The sequence below is a fragment of the Callospermophilus lateralis genome, chromosome 4, assembly GCF_048772815.1.
Source record: "Callospermophilus lateralis isolate mCalLat2 chromosome 4, mCalLat2.hap1, whole genome shotgun sequence".
NCBI lineage: Eukaryota > Metazoa > Chordata > Mammalia > Rodentia > Sciuridae > Callospermophilus > Callospermophilus lateralis.
The window spans coordinates 16,286,559-16,307,429 of NC_135308.1; the positions used below are offsets into that span (position 1 = coordinate 16,286,559).

At 45.4% G+C, this 20,871-nt stretch overlaps 1 protein-coding gene and 1 long non-coding RNA gene across 6 annotated transcripts in view; one reads left to right on the forward strand and one right to left on the reverse strand.

The window, feature by feature from the left end:
* Positions 1 to 13,258, reverse strand: part of Sh2d4a (SH2 domain containing 4A) — a 62,962-nt gene extending 49,704 nt beyond the window's left edge. For 2 of the 5 annotated variants that reach the window (XM_076853633.1, XM_076853629.1), the window contains exons 1-2: positions 13,004 to 13,258; positions 8,067 to 8,433 (exon numbers count right to left, since the gene is read on the reverse strand). In XM_076853633.1, coding sequence (XP_076709748.1) covers positions 8,067 to 8,247 — 181 coding nt within the window. In that variant the 5' untranslated portion in view covers positions 8,248 to 8,433; positions 13,004 to 13,258. Of the gene's footprint in view, positions 1 to 8,066; positions 8,434 to 12,714; positions 12,828 to 13,003 lie in introns of those variants that run through there. The other 3 variants (XM_076853631.1, XM_076853630.1, XM_076853632.1) reach the window with 3 other exon arrangements.
* LOC143397526 (uncharacterized) lies at positions 12,526 to 18,616 on the forward strand. The gene is made up of 3 exons (XR_013091168.1): positions 12,526 to 13,733; positions 14,018 to 14,135; positions 18,234 to 18,616. It is a non-coding gene; the product is annotated as an uncharacterized LOC143397526 (long non-coding RNA).
* Positions 18,617 to 20,871: the final 2,255 nt, after the last annotated feature.

Genomic DNA, 20,871 nt, shown 5'->3' on the forward strand with positions numbered 1-20,871 from the left:
AAACTCCTTTTATTACACCCACTCCGGGCAACTAATAATATTTTTACGGTGTCCGCATCTCAACCCTCACCCAAGTAACTCTCTACTAATATTTTTTTTGACAGCAGAAGATACCCAAAGAGGGTAGTGGCAGTCTGCCAAGAGAGGCCAAGAGGGAGAGCTGGGAGATTCTGCAGCTCAGCTAGGACAGCCCTCACAGTCTCTCCCCAAACCCAGTCCCGGAGAGCACAACAGGCTGCAGGCAGAAGCAACAACTCATGGGGAAGAAGTCCTTGCTCTGAGGTGGGAGAAAGAAATCTAGGATCACAGGTGAGCAGGGAAAGGTGCCTAGGGACTAAAGGCAAAGAAGAGAGGCAAAGTAGAGGACTAGAGTCTGGGAATTTCAAAAGGAGGGGAGTCTTAAGAGTATGGTAAAAATAACAGTAATAGTAGTAGTAGTAGTAGTAATAGTAGTAGTAGCAGTAGTAGTAGTAGTAGTAATGGTTCATGAGCAAGAAGGAAGAGAAGTAGATGTAAAATATTAGATTTTGCCAGATGTTCAAAACTGGGCTCTCAGCAGAGCGGCACTGACAGTGATCTCTATTCCAACTCATCACTTCCAGGGGCTCAGAAATGGGGTCAGAAAGCAAAGAGACTGGAGGAGCTCCCAGGGTGTCACTCAACTCCCTGAAGCTGCTGCAGGGTGAGGAAGTCCTTCTAGCAGGATGGGTGTCCTACCAACTCCGACACCCTCGGCTTCCTACCAAGATGAGGGATGCCAATCAAGGTGGCTGCCCTCGGTCACTCATTCCATGTAGCAGAAACTGGGTTCCTACTATGAACAAGCAGGAGAGCGAGATGCTGCAGGGGATACTGGGAGGAAGCCCACACGTGAGTCTGTTTTCCTGCAAGAAACCTAGAATCTAAGGGGGAAAGGACCAGGATTAGGCTCTTTACCTAGTGAATTTTCATTACCCACCTACGCACGCCAGGCACTGAGGGAGAGGCAGGTGAGCATTCATGACAAGAAAGACCAGTCCCGGGCCCCAAGGGACTCACATTCTAGTTGGACAATTTTACAAAGGACAGGTGGCCCATGTGGCTGGATTCAAGGAAGGATTCAAATATAATGCCAGAGCTTTGAAATGCTCCAGCCGGGAAGGTGGTAGCCAGAAACAGTGCTATCAAGAACATTTATCTGTTGGGGAACAAAATAAGGAGCTGTTTGGAAATGCAGGATAACAATTTGTTTTACTAGAAATCTCTGTGGAAACGTCCAGTAGATCTCTGGACTCCCTCTGGAGCTGAGAAGGCAGGAGACAGCGTGAACTTGAGAATGACCTTACAGATGCTATCACCAAAGCCACTGGCAGAGCAGAGTTCACGAAGAGAATGAAGTCCAGAGGGAAGCTTGGAAAAGCCTGTGCTTCATCAGGAACAGAAGGAAAGTGGTGGGGGAAGAGAGCCCTGGTTACATATAAACAAACGTAAAAGGCAGAGGATTCCGGTCCCCCAAATAACTAAGTAACGTAGAAGGAGACTGGGGGAGCCACCACCAGGTACCCAAGAGAGGAAAGGAGGGGATCGCAACAGCCTCTGACTTGGGAGAAGGTAGTTTCAGAGCTACAGGAGGGGGACAGGCCTCTTGGGCGGGAGGGAGGCTGGAGAGAGCTGGTGCAGGCCATGGCTGTGTGCTCTGGAGAAGTCTGTCACTGGAGAGGAAGAGATGTCAGCCTTCGGCTCAGTTAATGTCACTACACTTAGGCACTGCACCGCCGAACTAAGGGGCAGAAAGCACAGCGTAGGAGCAGAGTCAGCTAAAAGATCTCTGGGCATGGGAAACATGGGCAGGCGTTGTCCCTGAGTTTTTGGAAAGGAAGAGAGTAAGGAGGCCAGGGAGGAAGTCAGGGGGATGTTGCCACCTCAGAGGTTCCTGAAAACTTCTTCTCTAACCAGCTTTTCTAGAAAAGAGGATCAGTCCTGCACAGTACCATAAAGAACTTCCAAGCAGATGCAAGTATCCACACCGTATTCTGCAGGGAAATGGTCTCTCAAGTCAGAGATGGAGCTACACACAAAACCTCTAAGGAGGCAGTGTTGTAAAATGTGACATAAAAGTGGGGTGGCACTTGTCCTTGGTAAGGGAATGGCCAGGAATAGTCCATCTATATGACAGCATGAGACTTCTCACAGCGCCCTCGTGTCTGAGTTATCCCCGTGTGGCAGGTCTAGCAGGGGCGCAGGAGGGAGAGACTTGGGCATCAGGGGCAGCGAAGGCCAAGCTCAGGCCCTCTGGAGGCAGGATGCGCTGCGGGGAGTCAGCTCCTGGTCTCAGGAGGACCCTCGTGGAATCTGTGTGAGAGAGAGAAAGGGGAGAGAGGGAGACAGACAGAGGGAGGGGATTGTGTCCTCTATTCCCAGGGGGAAGACAAGCACTGGCTGAACAGAAGCCAGAGAGAATCAACAGCCTCCTATAGTGCCCCAGGAGCAAATTTACTATTACAGTCATCATTTCATGGGGGATTGATTCTAGGACCCCCTATGGATACAAAAATCATAAATGGATAAGAATATAGCTCAGAGCACTTGTCTAGCATGTGTGAAGCCCTGGATTCAATCCCCAGCACTACAAAAAAATAAAAGAAATGTTTAAAAGGGACAAAGCCACAGATGCTCAAGTCCCTTATATAAAATGGCGCAATATTTGTATAGAACCCATGCACCCTCTGGTATATTTTAAATCCTCTCTAGATTATTCATAAAACCTAATAAAGCATAAATACTGCATAAAGAGTTGTTATACTATATTGTCTAGGGAATCATGACCCAAAAAAAGTCTTCACATGGTCAGTACAGATGTAATTTTTAAGAGATCTTTTCAATCCTAGTTGGTTAAATTCAGGTTCTACAGTTAAGGGGGATGACTATAAATATAAGGGGGGCCCTACCAGGGCAATATGAACAGAATACCTACCAATAACAAGGTTGTTGAAATACTGAGATGCCTCCTTAAGCTGCTGCCCCAATGTCCCATGTAGAATCCTCCATCACTCGGTTCTGCCCAGTAGCCCCCTGGCCTCACCTGCAACTGATCCAGAAATCAAAAGCTGCAGGAAGGCTGGCAGGGGGCCCAGGGCTATGACCATGTTCCTGCTGACTGGCTGAAGCCCATGCCATCTCCATCATTAAATACCTACTCTTTATTAACTCCATTTTACCACGAGGGCACAGAGCTCAGGGAAGTGAATAACTTGAGCAAGACCATAGCAGCACTGCGTAGAGACAAGAATTCAAAAACCAGAGTCCGTGACTGCAAAACCTATGTTTAGGACGGCCCTGTAATGTGTGGTCCAAATGGAAACCCTGAGGACAAAAGGGGACCACCCAAAAGGGACACCAGGATAACAAATGTGAACAGGATTCTGCAGGCAGTCTGAGCACGGTCATCCTGTTCTTTCCTATCCCCGCAGGGCAGGACGGGATGCAAAATGCTCCATCTAGCCTCATGCTCATTTCAATGAAGGCCAAGGCCAGCTGCTATGGGACTTCCGGAAATGACTTAAAACTGTTGCTTTCCCCATTGTTTGCTAGATTTGTTAGAACCTAGTAGAGGGGGACCCTGAACCCAGCAGTGAACTGAACCCGGCAGTGGGGACGCTGCAGTCTTACTGAACACCCTGGGGCCAAGGGAAGGGGAGAGTAGGCAATGCCCGTGGTGCTGGCATAAAGCTATGGCTTTGTCGCTATTTCAGAAAAAGGAAGGCTTTGAATTAAGGAACTTGCCTTTGGTAACAATAAGAATCCAGCAAATGAAGTTTTTCATCTGTCACAAGGGAACACGAGAGAGACCCTCCTGCACCATGAGCAATGACCAGATCCCACCCTCATGCTGGACACTCAATGAAACAAGTGCTGGGAAACCCTCTGCCAAGTGACTATGTCTTCTCTTTGTTTCTGGACAGAATCACACTGGAGATACTTCTAGAAGATGATGTACAATCAATCAACAAATACTTGAAAAAATGCTCATCATCTCTAGCAATTAGAGAAATGCAAATCAAAACCACTCTAAGATTTCATCTCACTCCAGTCAGAAAGGCAACTATTATGCAAACAAACAACAATAAGTGTTAGCGAGGATATGGGGAAAAAGGTACACTCAGACACTACTGGTGGGACTGCAAATTGGTGCAGCCAATATGGAAAGCAGTATGGAGATTCCTTGGAAATCTGGGAATGGAACCACCATTTGACCCAGCTATCCCTCTCCTCCGTCTATACCCAAAGGACTTTAAAACAGCATACTACAGGGACACAGCCACATCCATGTTTATAGCAGCATAATTCACAATAGCTAAACTGTGGAGCCAACCTAGATGCCCTTCAGTGGATGAATGGGTAAAAAAAAAATGTGGCATATATACACAATGGAATATTACTCAGGAATAAAAGAGAATAAAATCATGGCATTTGCAGGTAAATGGGTAGAGTTAGAGAAGATAATGCTAAGTGAAGTTAGCCAATCCCAAAAAACCAGATGCCAAATGTTTTCTTTGATATAAAGAGGCTGATTCATAGTGGAATAGGGAGAGGGAACATGGGAGGAGTAGACGAACTCTAGATAGGACAGAGGGGTGGAAGGGGAAGGGAGGGGCATGGGAGTTATTAATGATGGTGAAATGTGATGATTATTATTATCCAAAGTACAGGTAGGAAGACCCAAATTGGTGTGAATATACTGTGTATACAACCAGAGATATGAAAAATTGTGCTCTATATGTGTAATAAGAATTGTAATGCATTCCACTGTCATATATAAATTTTAAAAAATCATAGTTATACCACTACAATACAGGTTTTCCAAAATTCTTATAAATAAATAAATAGTGAAAAAAAAATCACACAGGAAAAAGGCTCCATGGCAGGTCCCCAATGCAAGCATATGTTTTAGACACATGCATCTTCAAACAACAGTAACTGTCATAAAGCCCCGGTTAAGATTAACATGAAGCACATTTGTTCATAGTACCAGTATGGGGAGAATCAGACCCAGGTCTATTCTAGCTCTCACTTCTCAGCTGTTTGCCCCGGGGCAAGTTAGTTAAAGGGCCTGAGCTTCACTTTCCTCATTTATAAAATGTAAATAGCAATTCATGCTTCAGGCTTGGTTGTTATTATTTAATGAGATAATATATTGAAGCACTCAGCTCAGAGTCTCATATGCAGTCACTTAATAAATGCTGGCTGGAGCTGCTCGTAGAGTCTAGGGACACACTGTCCAAATGCAAGCCTCGTTTATTACATAAAAGAAAAAAGCAGGTGAAGTTAATTTTAATAATGCACTTTATTTTACCTAGAATATTCAAAATATGATTTCAATATATAATGAATACACAATTATTAATGTGTTTTTAAAAATATTTTTAGTTATAGATGGACACGTAGTATCTTTATTTTTATGTGGTGCTAACGATCGAACCCAGTGCCTCACACAGAGAGGCAAGCGCTTTACCACTGGGCTATAGCCCCAGCCCTATTAATGTGTTTTTTATTTTCTTCCTACCAAATCTTTAACATCTGGTAGTTAGCACTTACAGCACAGACTCATGCCCTGTGACCAACAGCCACATGTGGCTCCTGTTGACACTACAGCACAGCACCCCTCTAGACATCTAGTTATACTCCAGCAGGCACAGCAGGTCCACAACTCTCTTCTGCTATAAGAATCACGTTTTCTCACTACAGAAATCAGCAGTGATCTGCTCTATTATTGGTTAAATCCATACTTCTGGTTATTTTTCAGTCCCTTCTACTTAAGCCTTCGGATTACTAAGTGGTAGACAGGTTCCCATGATTCGAAATACAGGCTGTGTGTTTTGTGTATTTATAAAGACCAGGTGATAATGAAAGCCTGCTAATTGATGGGCAGAATGATGTAAAGAAATGGGGGCAGGAACAGGATATCTATAATGGAAAGTGCAGCCTCCACCGAGCCAAAGCCTGACTCCAAACAGCCAAGAAAAAATAGCATTCAACTCAGTGCAAGGTGGGCTGATTCAGGACCAGGAGGCCAGGAGCACAGACAGGAAGGAGGGGGGCTCAGGGTGGTCTCAGCACATAAGGGCCTCAGGCTTAGTAGGTCTGCAACTCAGACAGCACCTCCAGGCAGCACTGGGCACGATGACACTGCCTTGGGCCATCTGTGGCTCTATTCTCAAAAGCACAGCAGAAAGAAAGAGAACTGCTGCATTTTTTAGGGGAAGTGGAGAAACCTTTCCCTTTTCTGGAGTCAGAAGAGGCACGGATTTAAAGTCAACTACATTTTTCAAAGTGTCAAAGGATTTAAGGCGATAATAAACTTTTGAGATGAAATACTGACAATGTTCATTGTGTTTATTAACACACTTTTTCATGGCCATTCAACTAATAAAATAACACAGGTTTTCTGACAGATAGATTTGAAACTCTACAAGGAGAAATTAAAGCAAAGAAACTGACACTATTGTCTTCAATAATCACAAGGAGAGTCATTCCGTAACATGAGAAGCCCAAAATAAAAGGTCCAGCCACTGATCAGCAGAGCCCTTCAGCTCTCTCCAGGCCCAAACTCACTGTACCAACAAGTTATGTTCCCAGTGGACATGATGTGCAGAAGAAGCCCAGCTGTACATCCTAAACTCTAGCTAAGGAATGCAAGGAGATGTGTAAACCAGTTCAGAAAGAAAAAGGGGTTAAGCTTCAGTTTGTCGGTGCTACTTGTTGAAGGAAAAAAAAAATTCTATTTGGGGTAGTGAAATGTAAAATCCACAGACCTGGGCATCTATGACTATTATTTATCTTTTCTGAGTCCTGAGTTTCTTACCTATAAAATGGACAATTAATGCCAACTTTGCAAAAAAAGTCGTAAAGATTAGACAGAATGTATGTTAAAGAGCTGGTACTATGCTGTTTACTTAGTGCTATATTAATTATATTTACATAATAACAAATGAGATACTCGAATTTGTTTCCTAATCAGTATAAAGCCTTCATTGAAAAAGAGTTAGTGAAGGGCAGCATAAGGTGAAGGTCACTGAACTGACCTTCACTTTGAATCTGTGCATCTATTGGCATGCAAGGGAGCCTCGTTTTCTCAACGCTTGAACTGCTAAGTGTTTTTTTTATATATCTGTACCTTTTCTAATTTAATAAAAAAATATAAGAAGTTGGTTTTGAATGCCTCTGTAAGTCACCTTGAAAACTGTGCTTTTTTAAATAAAGTAGGTATTCATGCATGACAGAATCTGTGTGGTGACAGCAGGGTGTGCTTCTGTGTCTGCGTAGGTATACTCTTTAAGTCTTAACTTACAAAGAATCACTTCTCCCAAGGTCTCAAAAGAACTTCCCAAACTGTGAGGGATTCCTTGGTCATGAAGGAGTACATTTGAAAAATTCACTCACATTAAAAATATAGTATTATGATATTTTTTTTCCTCAAGGCCATTCCTTACGTTTTAAGAGGAAGCATTCCTGAAAAATAATTCAAAGAAAAAATTTCTTGAGATCTAAGAAGTACAAACACAGACATTACAAAGATGCTGATACCAGTACTTTGTATGCTGATGGTAGAATACTAGGCCTCTGTCACAATAAGGGGGACAGGGGACAGAGTCCTTTCTTAAAACCCCTCAACTCACACCATAGGGATGACTTTTTTTTTTTTTTCCCTCAGTGCTGAGGGTGAAACCCAGAGCCTGGTACATGCTAGCCTTCTGCTCTACCACAGAGCAACACTTCCAGTCCCTAGGAGTGACCTTTAACGGCAGCTTAAGGTCAGTCTGGTTTCAGTAAGAGACTTGCTTTACGACAATACAGTTCCATGGTAAGTGCTGTGTGTGTGTGAATGTGTGTGTGTGTGTGTGTGTGTGCACGTGCACATGCTCACACATGGGTGCAGGTTTCAAGTTGATAAATCACACTATCAGAATTTCAACATTTAGCAACAATCCACCAAGTTACAGCTCACACCAGGAGAGCTTTTGACCGGTGTGAATCGTTCAGACACCTAGCTCACACGTTCGCATCAGAGGCTGCCAGGCCAGGGTTACCTTTCTTTGGTCTGGATTTCACTGGCAAGGACTCCTTTCTTTCCATGGCTGCTTCTCTTTCTTTCCATCGTCGGATCTGTTCCTCCCTCATCTTGAAGAACAGGATCTGTTTCTGCTCTTCGCTGAGCTCAGCCAGGAGGTCAGGATCTATGTACATCTCTGACAGTATCTGTCTCAGCATCTTTGCAGTGTGGGAGTCTTTTACACCTGTGGCAAGAGTGCCTGCAGATGGCTTACAGGTGTACCTCCACCAGGCTGGCACCTAGAGGTGTCCACAGACCCTCTCAGAGATGCACACGGTCCAGAAATCCCCTCTGAGTGGGACAGGAATTCAGCAAATTGTCTCCTCGCAGCTGGTAGCAAAAACCTGCAAAGAGCAACAAGCCAAATCAGGTGGCATTAAAATGTGACAACAGGGCAATGGCAGGCTTATAAACAAAGCTTGGAGGAAATACAGTATCATTTCTCATTCCAGGAGAGAAGGAAAGTTGAGGTCTCTGTGCTAAGAGTTTGTGTAACCTTTACCCCATAATTTCCAAAGATATTGTGTGGAAAAAAAAAAAACTAACTTTATACAGGTCAGGGAAATAAAAATTTAGCAGAGGTTTGGCCTTCTCCCAACTAAGCAAACATATTGTTACATCAGAGCTGCCAAACCACCAATTGTATGACTGGAAAAAAAAAAGAACTTAAAAAAAGTCACAGGAAGAAATTAAAAAGCTCTCTCTAAATAAATTATTTCAAAAGAAAATGCCACTTTTGAGATTTCACACAGACGGATTCACCCCAAACCAAATCAAAACAACTGTGCTCAAGGAAGAACAAATAATAAAAGTTAGACCACATGCAATTTTTGCATTTCCCCTTGAACACAGCACTAAATAAATGCAATTACAAGCTTCAGCCATCACAAAAGGGCAATCTAGTTTCCAGACAACCTACTAGAGCCATGAGAACAGTACAGGTGCAAAAGAGAACACTCTTGACCATTCTGGAAGGTCACCAGATTTTAGGCATACCTTTTCCAGATAACCTAATTTAATAAAATCTAAATTACAGACCAGATAAAGTAGGGCAATGAAGAAGTCTCTGGGTTTATAGTGACTTATAGAAGTCACTAGGTTTATAGGACCTTTGATTTATAAAATGTTCTTTTGAAAGAAGTCACAGACTCTAACATGCACAGTGGTTTCAGAGACAATACTAGGCAGCAGAAATTCCATTAGGTCTTAAACTACTTTACACATATCTGTTTGATTGAATTTTTTAAATGCCAGCCCTTTATACTTTCATCATCAGAAAGAAATCATATATATATTTCCTTTTTTGAAACAAAAAAAAAGACATTTGTTTTCCATGTCATAGATAGTATAAAACTCTTATTACAGTTTTTCATAATCACCTACATTCTAAGAAACTACAAATTTGGTGCTTACAGTGCCTCAATAATCTCACCATCTGCCCTCTCAAATATCTTGTTTCTCCTAAGTCCAAGCACTCTTAAACCTGAGACTGGCCACTTGGCTATGTCATGACCACAATGGTTTCAGCTCCTCTTATTTCTTTTGTTTTGTCATTCATACAGCTGGATTTTTTTAATGCTCTTCTCATCTCCTGGGAGTCCCCTTCTTCCCATCCTTCTCCTTCTTACCAAGTTGCTACTTGACTTAGAGTCTTGAGACAAGTATGTTCAACAGGTGGATACAACAGTGCCTTGCATCTAAAGCACTGACTCACTAATATAGCAAGGGCCTTCATTGAAGCTATAACTGTTCTCACTTACCTGCACCCTATATTCTCCTGCAGCATGGAGAATTCAAATGGAATAGAAAATTAAAAGATTTAAAAAAAAAAAAAGAATCAAAAGCACTACCACTGACTTTAACTCAATCAGAACTCAATCAGGCATGCCCTCCCAGTACCCTGGCTAAGAGATTTTGCTTTGAGTTGACCTTCAAAGGCTTTCAAAGTGCAGAGTTGATGTCTTGTAATAATTTTTTTGGCTTTCTGGTTCTAGCAGTTTCTCATGGGGTGGAACCAACTAAGTCCACATGGAAGGAGAGGTTTGCAGTGGATACTCTTCCTTCACAGAAAGAATATGGTTCCCTGGCACATTTGACTCCAAGGCTCCAAGATAAAGTGGAAAGAAACCAAAGTGAATAACCCCTTGACATTCCAGGAATGTCCTTATGTGGGCACAAGCCGTGACTGCAATGGTCAACTCCCACAGAAATTAAACATGGTAGAAAACAAGGGCCCATGAGGTCAGAGGTTTCTGCCCTGATCCCCATTTTGCACAGAGTGAATCCTTACTGGTGGGGTGAGTAGTTAAAGTCTAACGCTGTGAAAGGGCCAAATTCACACTTCTCCCTCACCCCTGCCCAGAGTACTCCTGATAACAAAACGAACACTTCCAGTACCAGCACTCTCTTGAGAGCTTTGTGTGTGTTAACTCCCTTCATCATCACAACAACCCTTTGAGTTTGGTCCCATTTCACAGATGAAGAAGATAGAACAGAGGCCTCATCCAGGTCAACTGTCGAGAAGTTTAGCAAAGGCCAAATACAGGAAACATCCCACTCAGTCAGCACTGCCATATCAGCCCAGGTGTGGGCCTTTATTTACCAGGTACTCAGCCTCCCCAACATGCCCTTCCAAAAGACCCGTAGGAGCGGCACAAGGGTCTAGCCCCTCATGGGTGAGAAGAACTCCTACACAGTCCTGTAGCACTTAACTACCAGAACTCGATTAATCTTGAGTAGAGGTCCCTGGTTTCCTTGTGTCCTCAGAGAATAGGAAGGCAACCCAGCTGACAACTGCGAGTGGTCAGGCTGTTGAGTATGCCTGCCATTCGGCAGCTGTTGATTGGCCCTGGTAAAAATTAACTGTCCCCCCCCCCCCCACCCCCAAGGGTTTCCCAGTATTGCATGGCGGTGTGTTCCCAGAATAACCCACAGTCCTCCAGCCTGGAGGCTCAGCTCTGCCTCTCCTGAGCTGGGTAGCTTTGGGCTGTCACTTTGGGTCCTTGGACTCCATTTCCCTGCCTGTGAAATCAGAAGGTCAGTTCAGCTGGGGAATCTTCCTAACTTTTGGATTATGTAATATCATCTAGTGAGAAATTATCAAGATAAGTGGAGCCAGGGTGCAGGAAACAGAAATGAGGAAATTAACAAACCAGGGTTTTCCCCCTCTCACTCACTCTCAGGACAAGCTGCGGTTGCTAACACTGATTCACACTGAATGACTTTCCCCTCTCTGATACACTCAGTGTAGCAAATGTCCAGTTATTGGAGATCCAATAAAAAAGAAAGGCTCATCTAACTCGGTTTTCTTCTTCTACAGCACTTTTCTTAAAAGAAGAGAAACGAGCAGCAACAAGTCCACACCTACTCTTTATCCCAAAAGTCCATTTCTAAAGGCGCCTTTCTAAAGGGTCATACATAGGAATAGTTAAGTCTTCCAGGGTACTCATCCATCTGGCCTGATTTTCACACCTTCCACAGACACTATCCTATAATACGTTGTGTTTCCAATGACTCTGAGACCTACACTATAAAAATAATAAGGCCTGAGGTACAGCGTGAATCATAAAAACGTTGTGAAATGGGCAGTATATAATTTTAATTCTAATTATTTTTGACATCCAAGTCTGTTTTCAGACTTTCAGTTCTCTTACTCAGGTTTATCTTACCAGTCTATCTGCAAAAGGGCTGTTTTTGAGGATAAAACGAATTAAGAGTGATAACAGCAATTTGGCATTTTGTAAATAGGCACCACTCTTCAGAAATGTCAAATTACTGTACCTACAGATTTGCCCAGAAAACTCCAATCATGCCAAATCTATGTCCAAATATGCTCCCCATTAATTAATTCCATTTTCAAATATTGGGTCCAAGTTGTTCTATCACACAAGCAATCAGAGATTTTCTTTTTAACAAGAAAACCTTTGGGGAGGCGAAGAGAATCTAAGTTCAGGAAGAGGCAGGGGCTAGGCTTGCTTTTCTGAGACTCTCAGGAAGGGAGACCACTCAGGGAAAACTGCAAACTCTGACGCCTTTGGTCGCCCATAAACCTATGGTCAGGAGCCCGCAGGGGTCTCACTAGGTTGAGGAAGGTCACAGCCCAGCTGACAGGGGTTGCTTTCTGGTCCCAAGGGCTCAGGGAGGCGACATAGCCGGGCCCCACGCGGGGGCGCCCCTGGGTGCGGACGCACGGGGAAGGGTGCCCAGCGAGTGCGGCGGAAGCTGAAACCGGTCCCGGGCGCTCTGCGCCCAGGTCTCCAGGCAAAGGCGGTCCTCTCGGCCTCACCCACTGATTGTGCGAGGCTGGTCTTGGGGAGCAACTGCCTGCACAGGCGCTGGGCGTCCGCGTGAGGGCGGGTCCCAGGACACAGCGGCCGGGGGAGACCACCACTGCCCCGGCGCCGGCGCGGCGCTACCACTCAAGTCCAGAAACTGGACCAGCCCAGACCCTCCCCGGGACCCCCGGAGCGCCCTGCTCCCCGCCTGCGTAACCGCGCGCCGCGTGCGTGCGAGCACACCCCTCGGCACCGCATCCCCGCCTGGATCCCAGAACTTCCCAGAAGGACACTGAAGTCCCCTCCCATCTTCCCCCTAAAGACTCCCTGCCTCGATCGAAAGCACCCCACCTTCGGGGACCGCCGCTCACCCAGCCGGCGGCTCCAGACACCGGACACCCGACACCGGACACCCGCCGCCCGCCGGACCGCGATCGCCGGCTCAGCTAGGCACCTGAGCCCGCCCCGGGCGCGGCGGAGGAGGGACCAAAAGGAGGGGCGGCCGGCTGCTGCAGGGACCAAGGCCTCGCCGCCCGCCTGCCCCTGTCCCTGCGCCACCCGCGCTCCCCCTCGAGGACCCGCTTCCGCTCTACACGCGCCCTTCTCCCGGGTCCCCTACCGCACCCCTGCACCCACCCACCTGTTTAGGGCCCTGGGCTCGCCTGGGCAGAGTGACCCGAGCACCCGCCACGTCCAGATGGACCACCAGAAGCTGTCGGAAAAGAGGAGAGAAGGCCGAGGCTCGGCGAGCGCTGCAGGCTGGCTGCACAAACACTCAGGCTGAGAGGGCAAACGGCGTCCAGCCCCTGGCCCGGCCCGCCCTCGCCTCCCGCCGCGCCCACTAGTCCGGGTGACTGGCTGGGCGCGCTCGCGGCCCCACCCGGGCGCCTGGAGACGCTCCAGGGCCACTCGCCGGCAAGGCTTGGCAGCCTGCAGCATCTCGGGACAGCTGTCGTGGTCCTCCCCTCTTAGTTCATTAGAGCTGGCGTCTGCAGGCTGGGCTGGATTGTCCCGCCAGCCCTCCGCGCCCGCGGACCTCACTAATACAGCGGCCCAGCCCCTGCAACAACTCTGAGCCCTGGGCATCCTGCAAGGCGGAGCTGCGGAGGAGGGCAGGCCCTGTTTGGTTACTCTGGGTCCTGCAGGCTGAGCTGGCTCACCTCTCAGGCTCTGCTCCTGCGTCTCTGCTGGGTTCCCCCCCCCCCCCAACTTTTGTTGACACTAAGTAAATTATCAAACTCTGAGACCTTTGTCAATAGAGGCGTGGCTTTACAGGACAAGATCAAGGAGGACCCAGACTGGACATCTGGAGACTGAAGGCAACAGAATCAGGGGGAGCAACGGAAAAAAACTGGAGGAAAGTGAAGAAGGTAAAGGAATCCTGTGGATCGCAGCTCCAGCAGGTCTGGGTGGTGGGCTGAGAGGCCAGGGGGGAGCTGATAGCATAAGAACCTTATGAAGGACAGTCCAGCAGAAGCAGAGTGGCAAGGTCGGAGGACATTTTAGAAAAATGGCAGATTTGGGGAGCCCCAGATTGCCCTGTTGAAAGGAAAAGTAATAATAAACAAGGAAACGTGATAACTCTTCACAGCCTACCTATTCTATTCAGGAGCCAGACCTGCTGCGCTAACAAAAAATACGTTCTCCTTCCCAGAACCTCCAGACCGCAGAAGATGCTCAAAGTTGGAGAGAGCCTTGGAACTGAGATCAGTCCTCACATTACTAGAAAATGAGGCCCAGCTGTATAGGAACATTTCTGGGAGTCCTATCAGGTGAAGATCTCTAGTCTAAGATCTGGTGTTTAAATACTGGCCTGTGGGATGGTTTCAGCTGGAGTGTGGTTTGTCTCTGGTCCGCTGCTGTGGCCAGCCAACAGAGAATCCTAGCACTTCCTGGATGGCACAGTTGAACTGCAAAAGGTGTTTGGTTCATCAACCAATAAAAATCCCACAGGACACTGATGATAGGTCATTACCCTTCTCCACACCCAGTCTCTCTCTCCATCTTCTTACAAAGCCTTTTTTATAACAACTCTTTCATCGTGCTACTAACCTCTCTGAACCTCAGAGATAGTAACAGTGCATAACTCATTCCCGTTCCTGGCATGCACCAAGTATTCAAACACATTGGCTCGTGTCACTTCACACCACATACTATATTTTTACGTTTTTACCACCTCAAACCTAGGCTATAGTTTTTGTCTCCCTTTTTATCTGGGCTCCACCCCAATCACCCCAGCCTCTAAGAAGCCACTTCCTTGAATAACTCCCTCCTTTTTGTACTAGGGTTGGTAGGTGTGCCCAATAGAACAATGGCAGAAATGAGGGTATGTCACCTCTGGGATTAGATTAAAAATCACCCTGTAGCTGCTGCTTTGGTCTGTCAGTCTCTGCGCCCCCCCCCCCATTTTTGTCTCTCTCTGTCTCCACTTCTCCCACACCCTTGGAACATTCACTCTGAGAGAAGTCAGCTACCTTCCCATGCACAGTCCTGTGGAGAGGCCCACATGGAGAGGCACTGAAGCCACCACCACACTAATCAGCTTGATGTGGCTCGTCTAGCCCCAGGCAAGCTGCAAGATGACTACAGCCTTGGCCTGTAGCTTTCATGAGACTACTCAACTCCGCCACTCTCAAATTCCCCATCATCCAACTTCAAGATAGTACGTTGCTGTTGTAACAAGTCATTAAATGTGGAATGATTTGTTACACGGCATAGGTAAATTAATGTACCTCCTCACTGGCATGGGTATGGTTTAGCTAGCTTTGACTTATAGGAAAACTACCTGAATAGCACATTTAAAAACAGACCTCAGACCTTACCCCAGAGCTAAGAAATATGATATCTATAGCACCTCAGCGCCTGCATTTTGAACAAGGATTCCAGGTGGTGGAATCAAAGATGGGTTAGCGGATCTTGCTTTTAGAAACTGTCCTCCAGGCTTCCCAGGTCAGACTGTCTGAAAGCAACTTTTAAATTAACCTTTTACAACATTACCTCTGATCACCACTCAGTTGCTAAAACACCCTTTATCCTGCTGTGCCCCCATCCCTGCCCATAAGCAAAGAGTAAAGACTAAACAGCTTGCCGACTTTCAAGGACAGGGACAATCTGACTCTAAGCTTCTCGGTCTTATCATCTTTCCAACACAAACCCTACATTCAGATAATCTGGTATTTTCCAAGCCCTAAACCTACACAGACTCTGTGGCTTCATAGTGTGGCCTTTGTCTAAAATGTCTTGCCCCACAGCTTGGGTTACAAAAACCCCACCTACCCCTCAATCATCATTCTCTAGAAAAACCTTGCTTGCCTCTCCTGTCCCCACCTCATCCTTGATTACAGCCCAGATGTCAAAATTTAGCAATGAACCTACTCAAGAACACTTTAATGAATGCCTGGTAGGCACCAAGCCCCGTGATGACACTGGGGGACAGCAGAGTCAACAGCCTGACTCCCTGCTGCTGTGTGTGTATTTTAGGCCCCTTTTGAATTTGTAAATGCCTCGATGATGCCAAGGACTATACCCTAAAGGCACATCTGAGTCCTACCCGGTGCCTTGGCTAGGCCTCTGGGTACTCAGTGAGTGTCAGTGAATGAGGGTTAGCCCCGCGAATGCGGCTGTGTAAATGGTGCAGTCCTTCACCCTAGACTCTCTCCTTTTCCCTCACTGTCCCCTTCTTGTCACGTGCCTCTTTCCTGTCTCTTCCATGTTCCTCTTATTTCTGTAGCTTTTTCTCCATCCTCTCCACTTTCCCCCCGCTCTGCTCTACCACATTTTCATTCCCTGTCTCTTGTCTATCTATTTCCTCTTTCAGTGGGGAGGCTTGATTAGAATGTTTTATTTATTTTGTTTTTATTTTTTTGCGGTACTGGGATTGAACCCAGGGCTCTGGGTATGCAGTGCAAGTGTCTCCCTCAGAGCTATATCTCCAGCCCTTTATTATTTTTTTTTTGTTATACTTTGAGGCAGGGACTCACTAAGTTGCCAGTCCAGTCTCCAACTCAAGATCCTCCTGCCTCAGTTTCCCAAGTAGCTGAGATTACAGGCGTGTGCCAGCACACCCAGCTAGAATGGTTTATAGTGCTCAAAAAAAAGAAAAAACAAGCGGTCTATTACTTCTTTGTGATGCCTCAACAACGTTTCCCTCCCTTGGCCAGAACATACTCCCCCTCTCTGTGATGGAGGACGCAGTGTGGGGAAGAAGGTGGGAAGGACTGCTGAGAGGAGCTGGAGACTGGTGAATCAGAGACAAGGAAGCCTGGTGTCACCAGCACGTGTGTTCAGCAGTGCCCCATGGCCCTCCCCTGCTAGTGTTCAAAGAGACGACTAGATATCTACTTACTATGTACTAAAGATTCTCAATTTGTCATTAATTGTAGTAAGGGATATGAAGCAAAGAGCCTACATTTTTTTCTTTATTTGTTCTTTTTAGTTATATGACAGCAGAATCCATTGTGAGGGAGTACCAGGGACTGAACTCAGGGGCACTCGATCCCCAAGCCACATCCCCAGCCCTAGTTTGTATTTTATTTAGAGACAGGGTCTCCCTGGGTTGCTTAGCACCTCACTTTTTTTTGCTGAAGCTGGTTTTTAATTTGCATTCCTCCTGCCTCAGCCTCCCCAGCTACTGGGATAATGGGCATGCGCCACCGTGCCCAGTAGAAACCATTTTTTTATTTGTTCTTTTTAGATAATACGTGACAGTAGAGTGTATTTTGACATATTATACAAACATGGAGTATAAGATATTCTAACTGTGATCTTATTCTTGTGGTTGTACATGATGTGGACTTACGCTGGTCATGTACTCATATATAAGCATTATTCCCACTCCCTCCCTTCCCTCATTCTTTTGTCTTATCTAATAAATTCTATTCTTTCCTCCCCACCCCTTGTTGTATATTAGCATCTACGTATCAGAGAGAATATTTGGCCTTTGTTTCTTTGGGACTGGCCTATTTCACTTAGCATGGTAGTCTCCAGTTCTGCCTATTTACTGGCAAATGCCATTATCTCTTTCCTCTTTATGGCTGAGTAATATTCCATTGTGTATATGTCCCACATTTTCTTATCCATTTATCTGTTTAGGGGCACCTAGGTTGGTTCCATAGCTTAGCTATTGTGAATTTAACCCACATTTTAATAATTTTTTTCCTTGGCATTCTTTTTGGAATGCTCCTTGGGAGCCCCGCTGCCCAAAGCTGCCATGTAGCGTCACACAACATACATTTGTACAACTGGGGATGGAGAGCAAGCACCAGAGATTGCTGGTGTAAGAACCCCCTGGAGTTGTGCCACACAGCAGGGAGCCAAGGCCAGGAAGGTAAAAGAGGCCACTTGGCACTTTTTCCAAATTATAGGTCGATTTATGTTTAATTTTTCCAGAAAATGTAAATTACCTTCATATTTTCTCTTTCTAAAAAAAATAGGATAAGAAGCAATATTTTTCCTGTCATGTTTTATTATCAGCATCAAAACACTCTAACTCTTTAAGAAGTAACTTGTACATTTGTTGCATAGTGAATGTGAGGTAGATATGAAAGAAAAAATACAAAAATATTTAAACTTCCAAAAACTGATCAGATTTCAAAATACATCTCATTCAATTCATCAATCATGAAAAAAAATTGCATTGAGGATCCACTATGTCTTCTGTTTTCTGCCAGCAGTTAGATTTTATTTTGAATTGTTTATATTCCTCTTTGTGTGGGTCTTTATTTCTTCATGTTCATAAATACACCAAGAGAAGTCACCTTTGAATCGATGAGATTACTCCGTTTTTCCAGGAATTACCTTCATGAAATCATTTTCTCCAAATCCACTCTGGGCTGCTGGGAAGACATTTTTAGTTTCTTGTGTTTCTGCAGGGAGTGGCCCAGAAGAACTGCTGATCTGGGGCTTAGGGAAGGAATTACTCAACTTCAACTCCAAGGCATAGGAGAAGCCTTTCAATAGCCTCCAGGTCAAACCCTGGGAAAGGAGCAGAAGCAAGTTCCCCAAAGTGTTCTGACTCTTGGATCTTCCCAGGTAACTTCAAGCAGGTCTACCAGGGGTAACACAACCAAAGTCTCATTTCCAGCCAGGGATGGTGGCACACACCTATTATCCCAGCGACCTTATTCCAGAGGCTATGGAAGGAGGATCACAAGTTCAAAGCCAGTGTCAGCAATTTAGGGAGGCCCTTAGCCACTTCGCAAGACCTTGTCTCAAAATAAAAAATAAAAATGGCTGGGAATGTGGTTCAGTGGTTTTGCAGCCCTGGGTTCAATCTCTACTACAAAAAAAAAAAAAAAGTCTCATCTCCTCCTGGGATTCAGAACTGAGTTTCAATTTCCTAAATACAGCTCTTTAATATGCAAAATCTATGCAAAGTCATATCATTTTTATAATGGGTTGACTACAAGTAAGTACAACAGGAATTCTCGAGCAAATTTTAAAATAACCTAAGGAATAACTTTTAAACATTTGTCTACTCCCCACGTGCTCTTATTTGATTGGGATGGAGTGGTGCACATATATCATCATTTTCTCAAAGCATCCAAGAAGGTCCTAATGTCCTAATGGGGTGGAGGTTGAGAACCAATAAATACCTGGAAGCAAAATTAACTGGTCAAGAGGAATTTTGAGGTAATAATGGCAGCCCCTGGACTTTTCTAAAATATAATGAGACTAGATGTTCATCTTATGGTTCTGGTCTTCCAGGGACCAGAACTAGTCCAGAATGGCCAAGCCCAGCCTGTCGTTCAATAGGGCAGGAAGGGAATGGGGTGCCTGGGATGCTCCCTCTATGTCGATTGTGCCACTTTTCTTCCTTGGGCTACTTGCTGCTTATGAAACTCGGACCTCTCCTCGGCCCTTTAATTCAGGAAGGTGCTTCCTCTCTGGCCCCAGTGACCTCCCACCACACTCGGTGGCGGTATCTCTAATCCTACTCCTAGAGCTCCAGCCAACTGCATCAAAGCATTTCCCCTCATTTGCCTGAAGACTTCACCTTTGGGCAAAGAAAGATGCTAAGTGTAAGGTGTGAGCCAGAACCAGCTGATGGCCTCAAGGGTAAGGGCTCTTGTTTAACTTGGAGCTGAGTTGTATTGGCTTGTGGGTATTTAAAGGACAGGGAAATGTATTCAACATCCAGTGTCCCTGCTAGCGGAAAGACATGGCTGATAAATGACAAATAATGCTCCACAAATAGAGAAATCTGGAGAGGGCAGACTCTGAGCCCTTTGACCACATTGGCCAATCCTCACTAGGAATGAGCACTCTATCTTCACAAGTCCTCATTTAAAAGACAATCGATCATACAATGTTTTAGGGTTAGGAGGAATCTAGACATCATCTAGACTTATATTGCAGCTGAAAAAAAAAATGGAGAAGGAAGTTTAACTACCACAGAGCAAGTTAGTGGCTTATCAAGCAATAAAAGAATTCAAAGGGTTCCTGACAAGCAATCTTGGCATGGTCGTGACACTGTGTCAACTAGCTTATTGCCTGACTATAGGGACAGTCACTCTCTGGGCTGTCTCTGAACAGAGAGCGCCCTTCTCTCCTGGTGAGGTAGACCCAAGCTATGCGGGGATGGGCGGGTTCAAGGTCAGCTGAAGGTGAACAGGACTCCACTGCCATCTCTTGCACTCACAGCCCTGGGCTCACATTTGAAAATCTGCAGGTCACACCTCCAGCTTAGAGGGTCTGGCTGCAGAAAACCAGGCCTGAGCCATGTGATGCCTTTTAGTATGACAATCAGGGAAGGCCAGGACAACCAATCAAACCCAGGTATTTTCTCAGGTCAAATTCTGACCAAGAAAGGAAATGTAATGAGAAAGAGAGAGAAAAGATGAGATGAGAAGGGACAGAAGGGACCAGAAAAATCAAGAGAACAAAGAGGATTAACCAAATAAATATGCAACATAATTGGTTTCCCAAATGAGCTTTACCTTGTCTTTGAAGGGTACATTCCTGGGAGCCTCAGATCCACCCTCCTTTCTCAGAGGGGAGTGGCTGCCATGGAGAGGAGAATCCACCTGAAGCTGAAATTATTTTGAAAAAATTTAATAGAGGAGCAGGAATACTGGGTTTAAAGCATGAAATTTATTGTTGGTTAGAGTTAGCAGCTTTCCTAGATTGACTTTTTTTTTTAAAGGCAAATTAAATGCCCAAGAATAAAAGACTCAAATCTCAACTGTTCTTTTTAAATAATATTCCCCAGCTGGACTCTGAAGAGAAGACCCTTCAAGGTCAGATATGGTTTCTAGGCCTCTGAGTGTACTATAAACAATAACACCATAAATCTGTACAGATTAACTTGCAAAGCATTTTCAAGCTATTACTTCATTCAGTCCTTTTGATCTTAACTGATAAATGAGAACTCTTGGGTACAAGGCAATTCAGTGACTTGCCTGGGTTTACACAGTAACCTGGACAGTGGTGGCCCAGATCTGGGATTTAGGACTTCTAATACTTCGTCCAGAGCTCTTTCTGCTGCCCCAAATTGTCCCCATCCTGTGC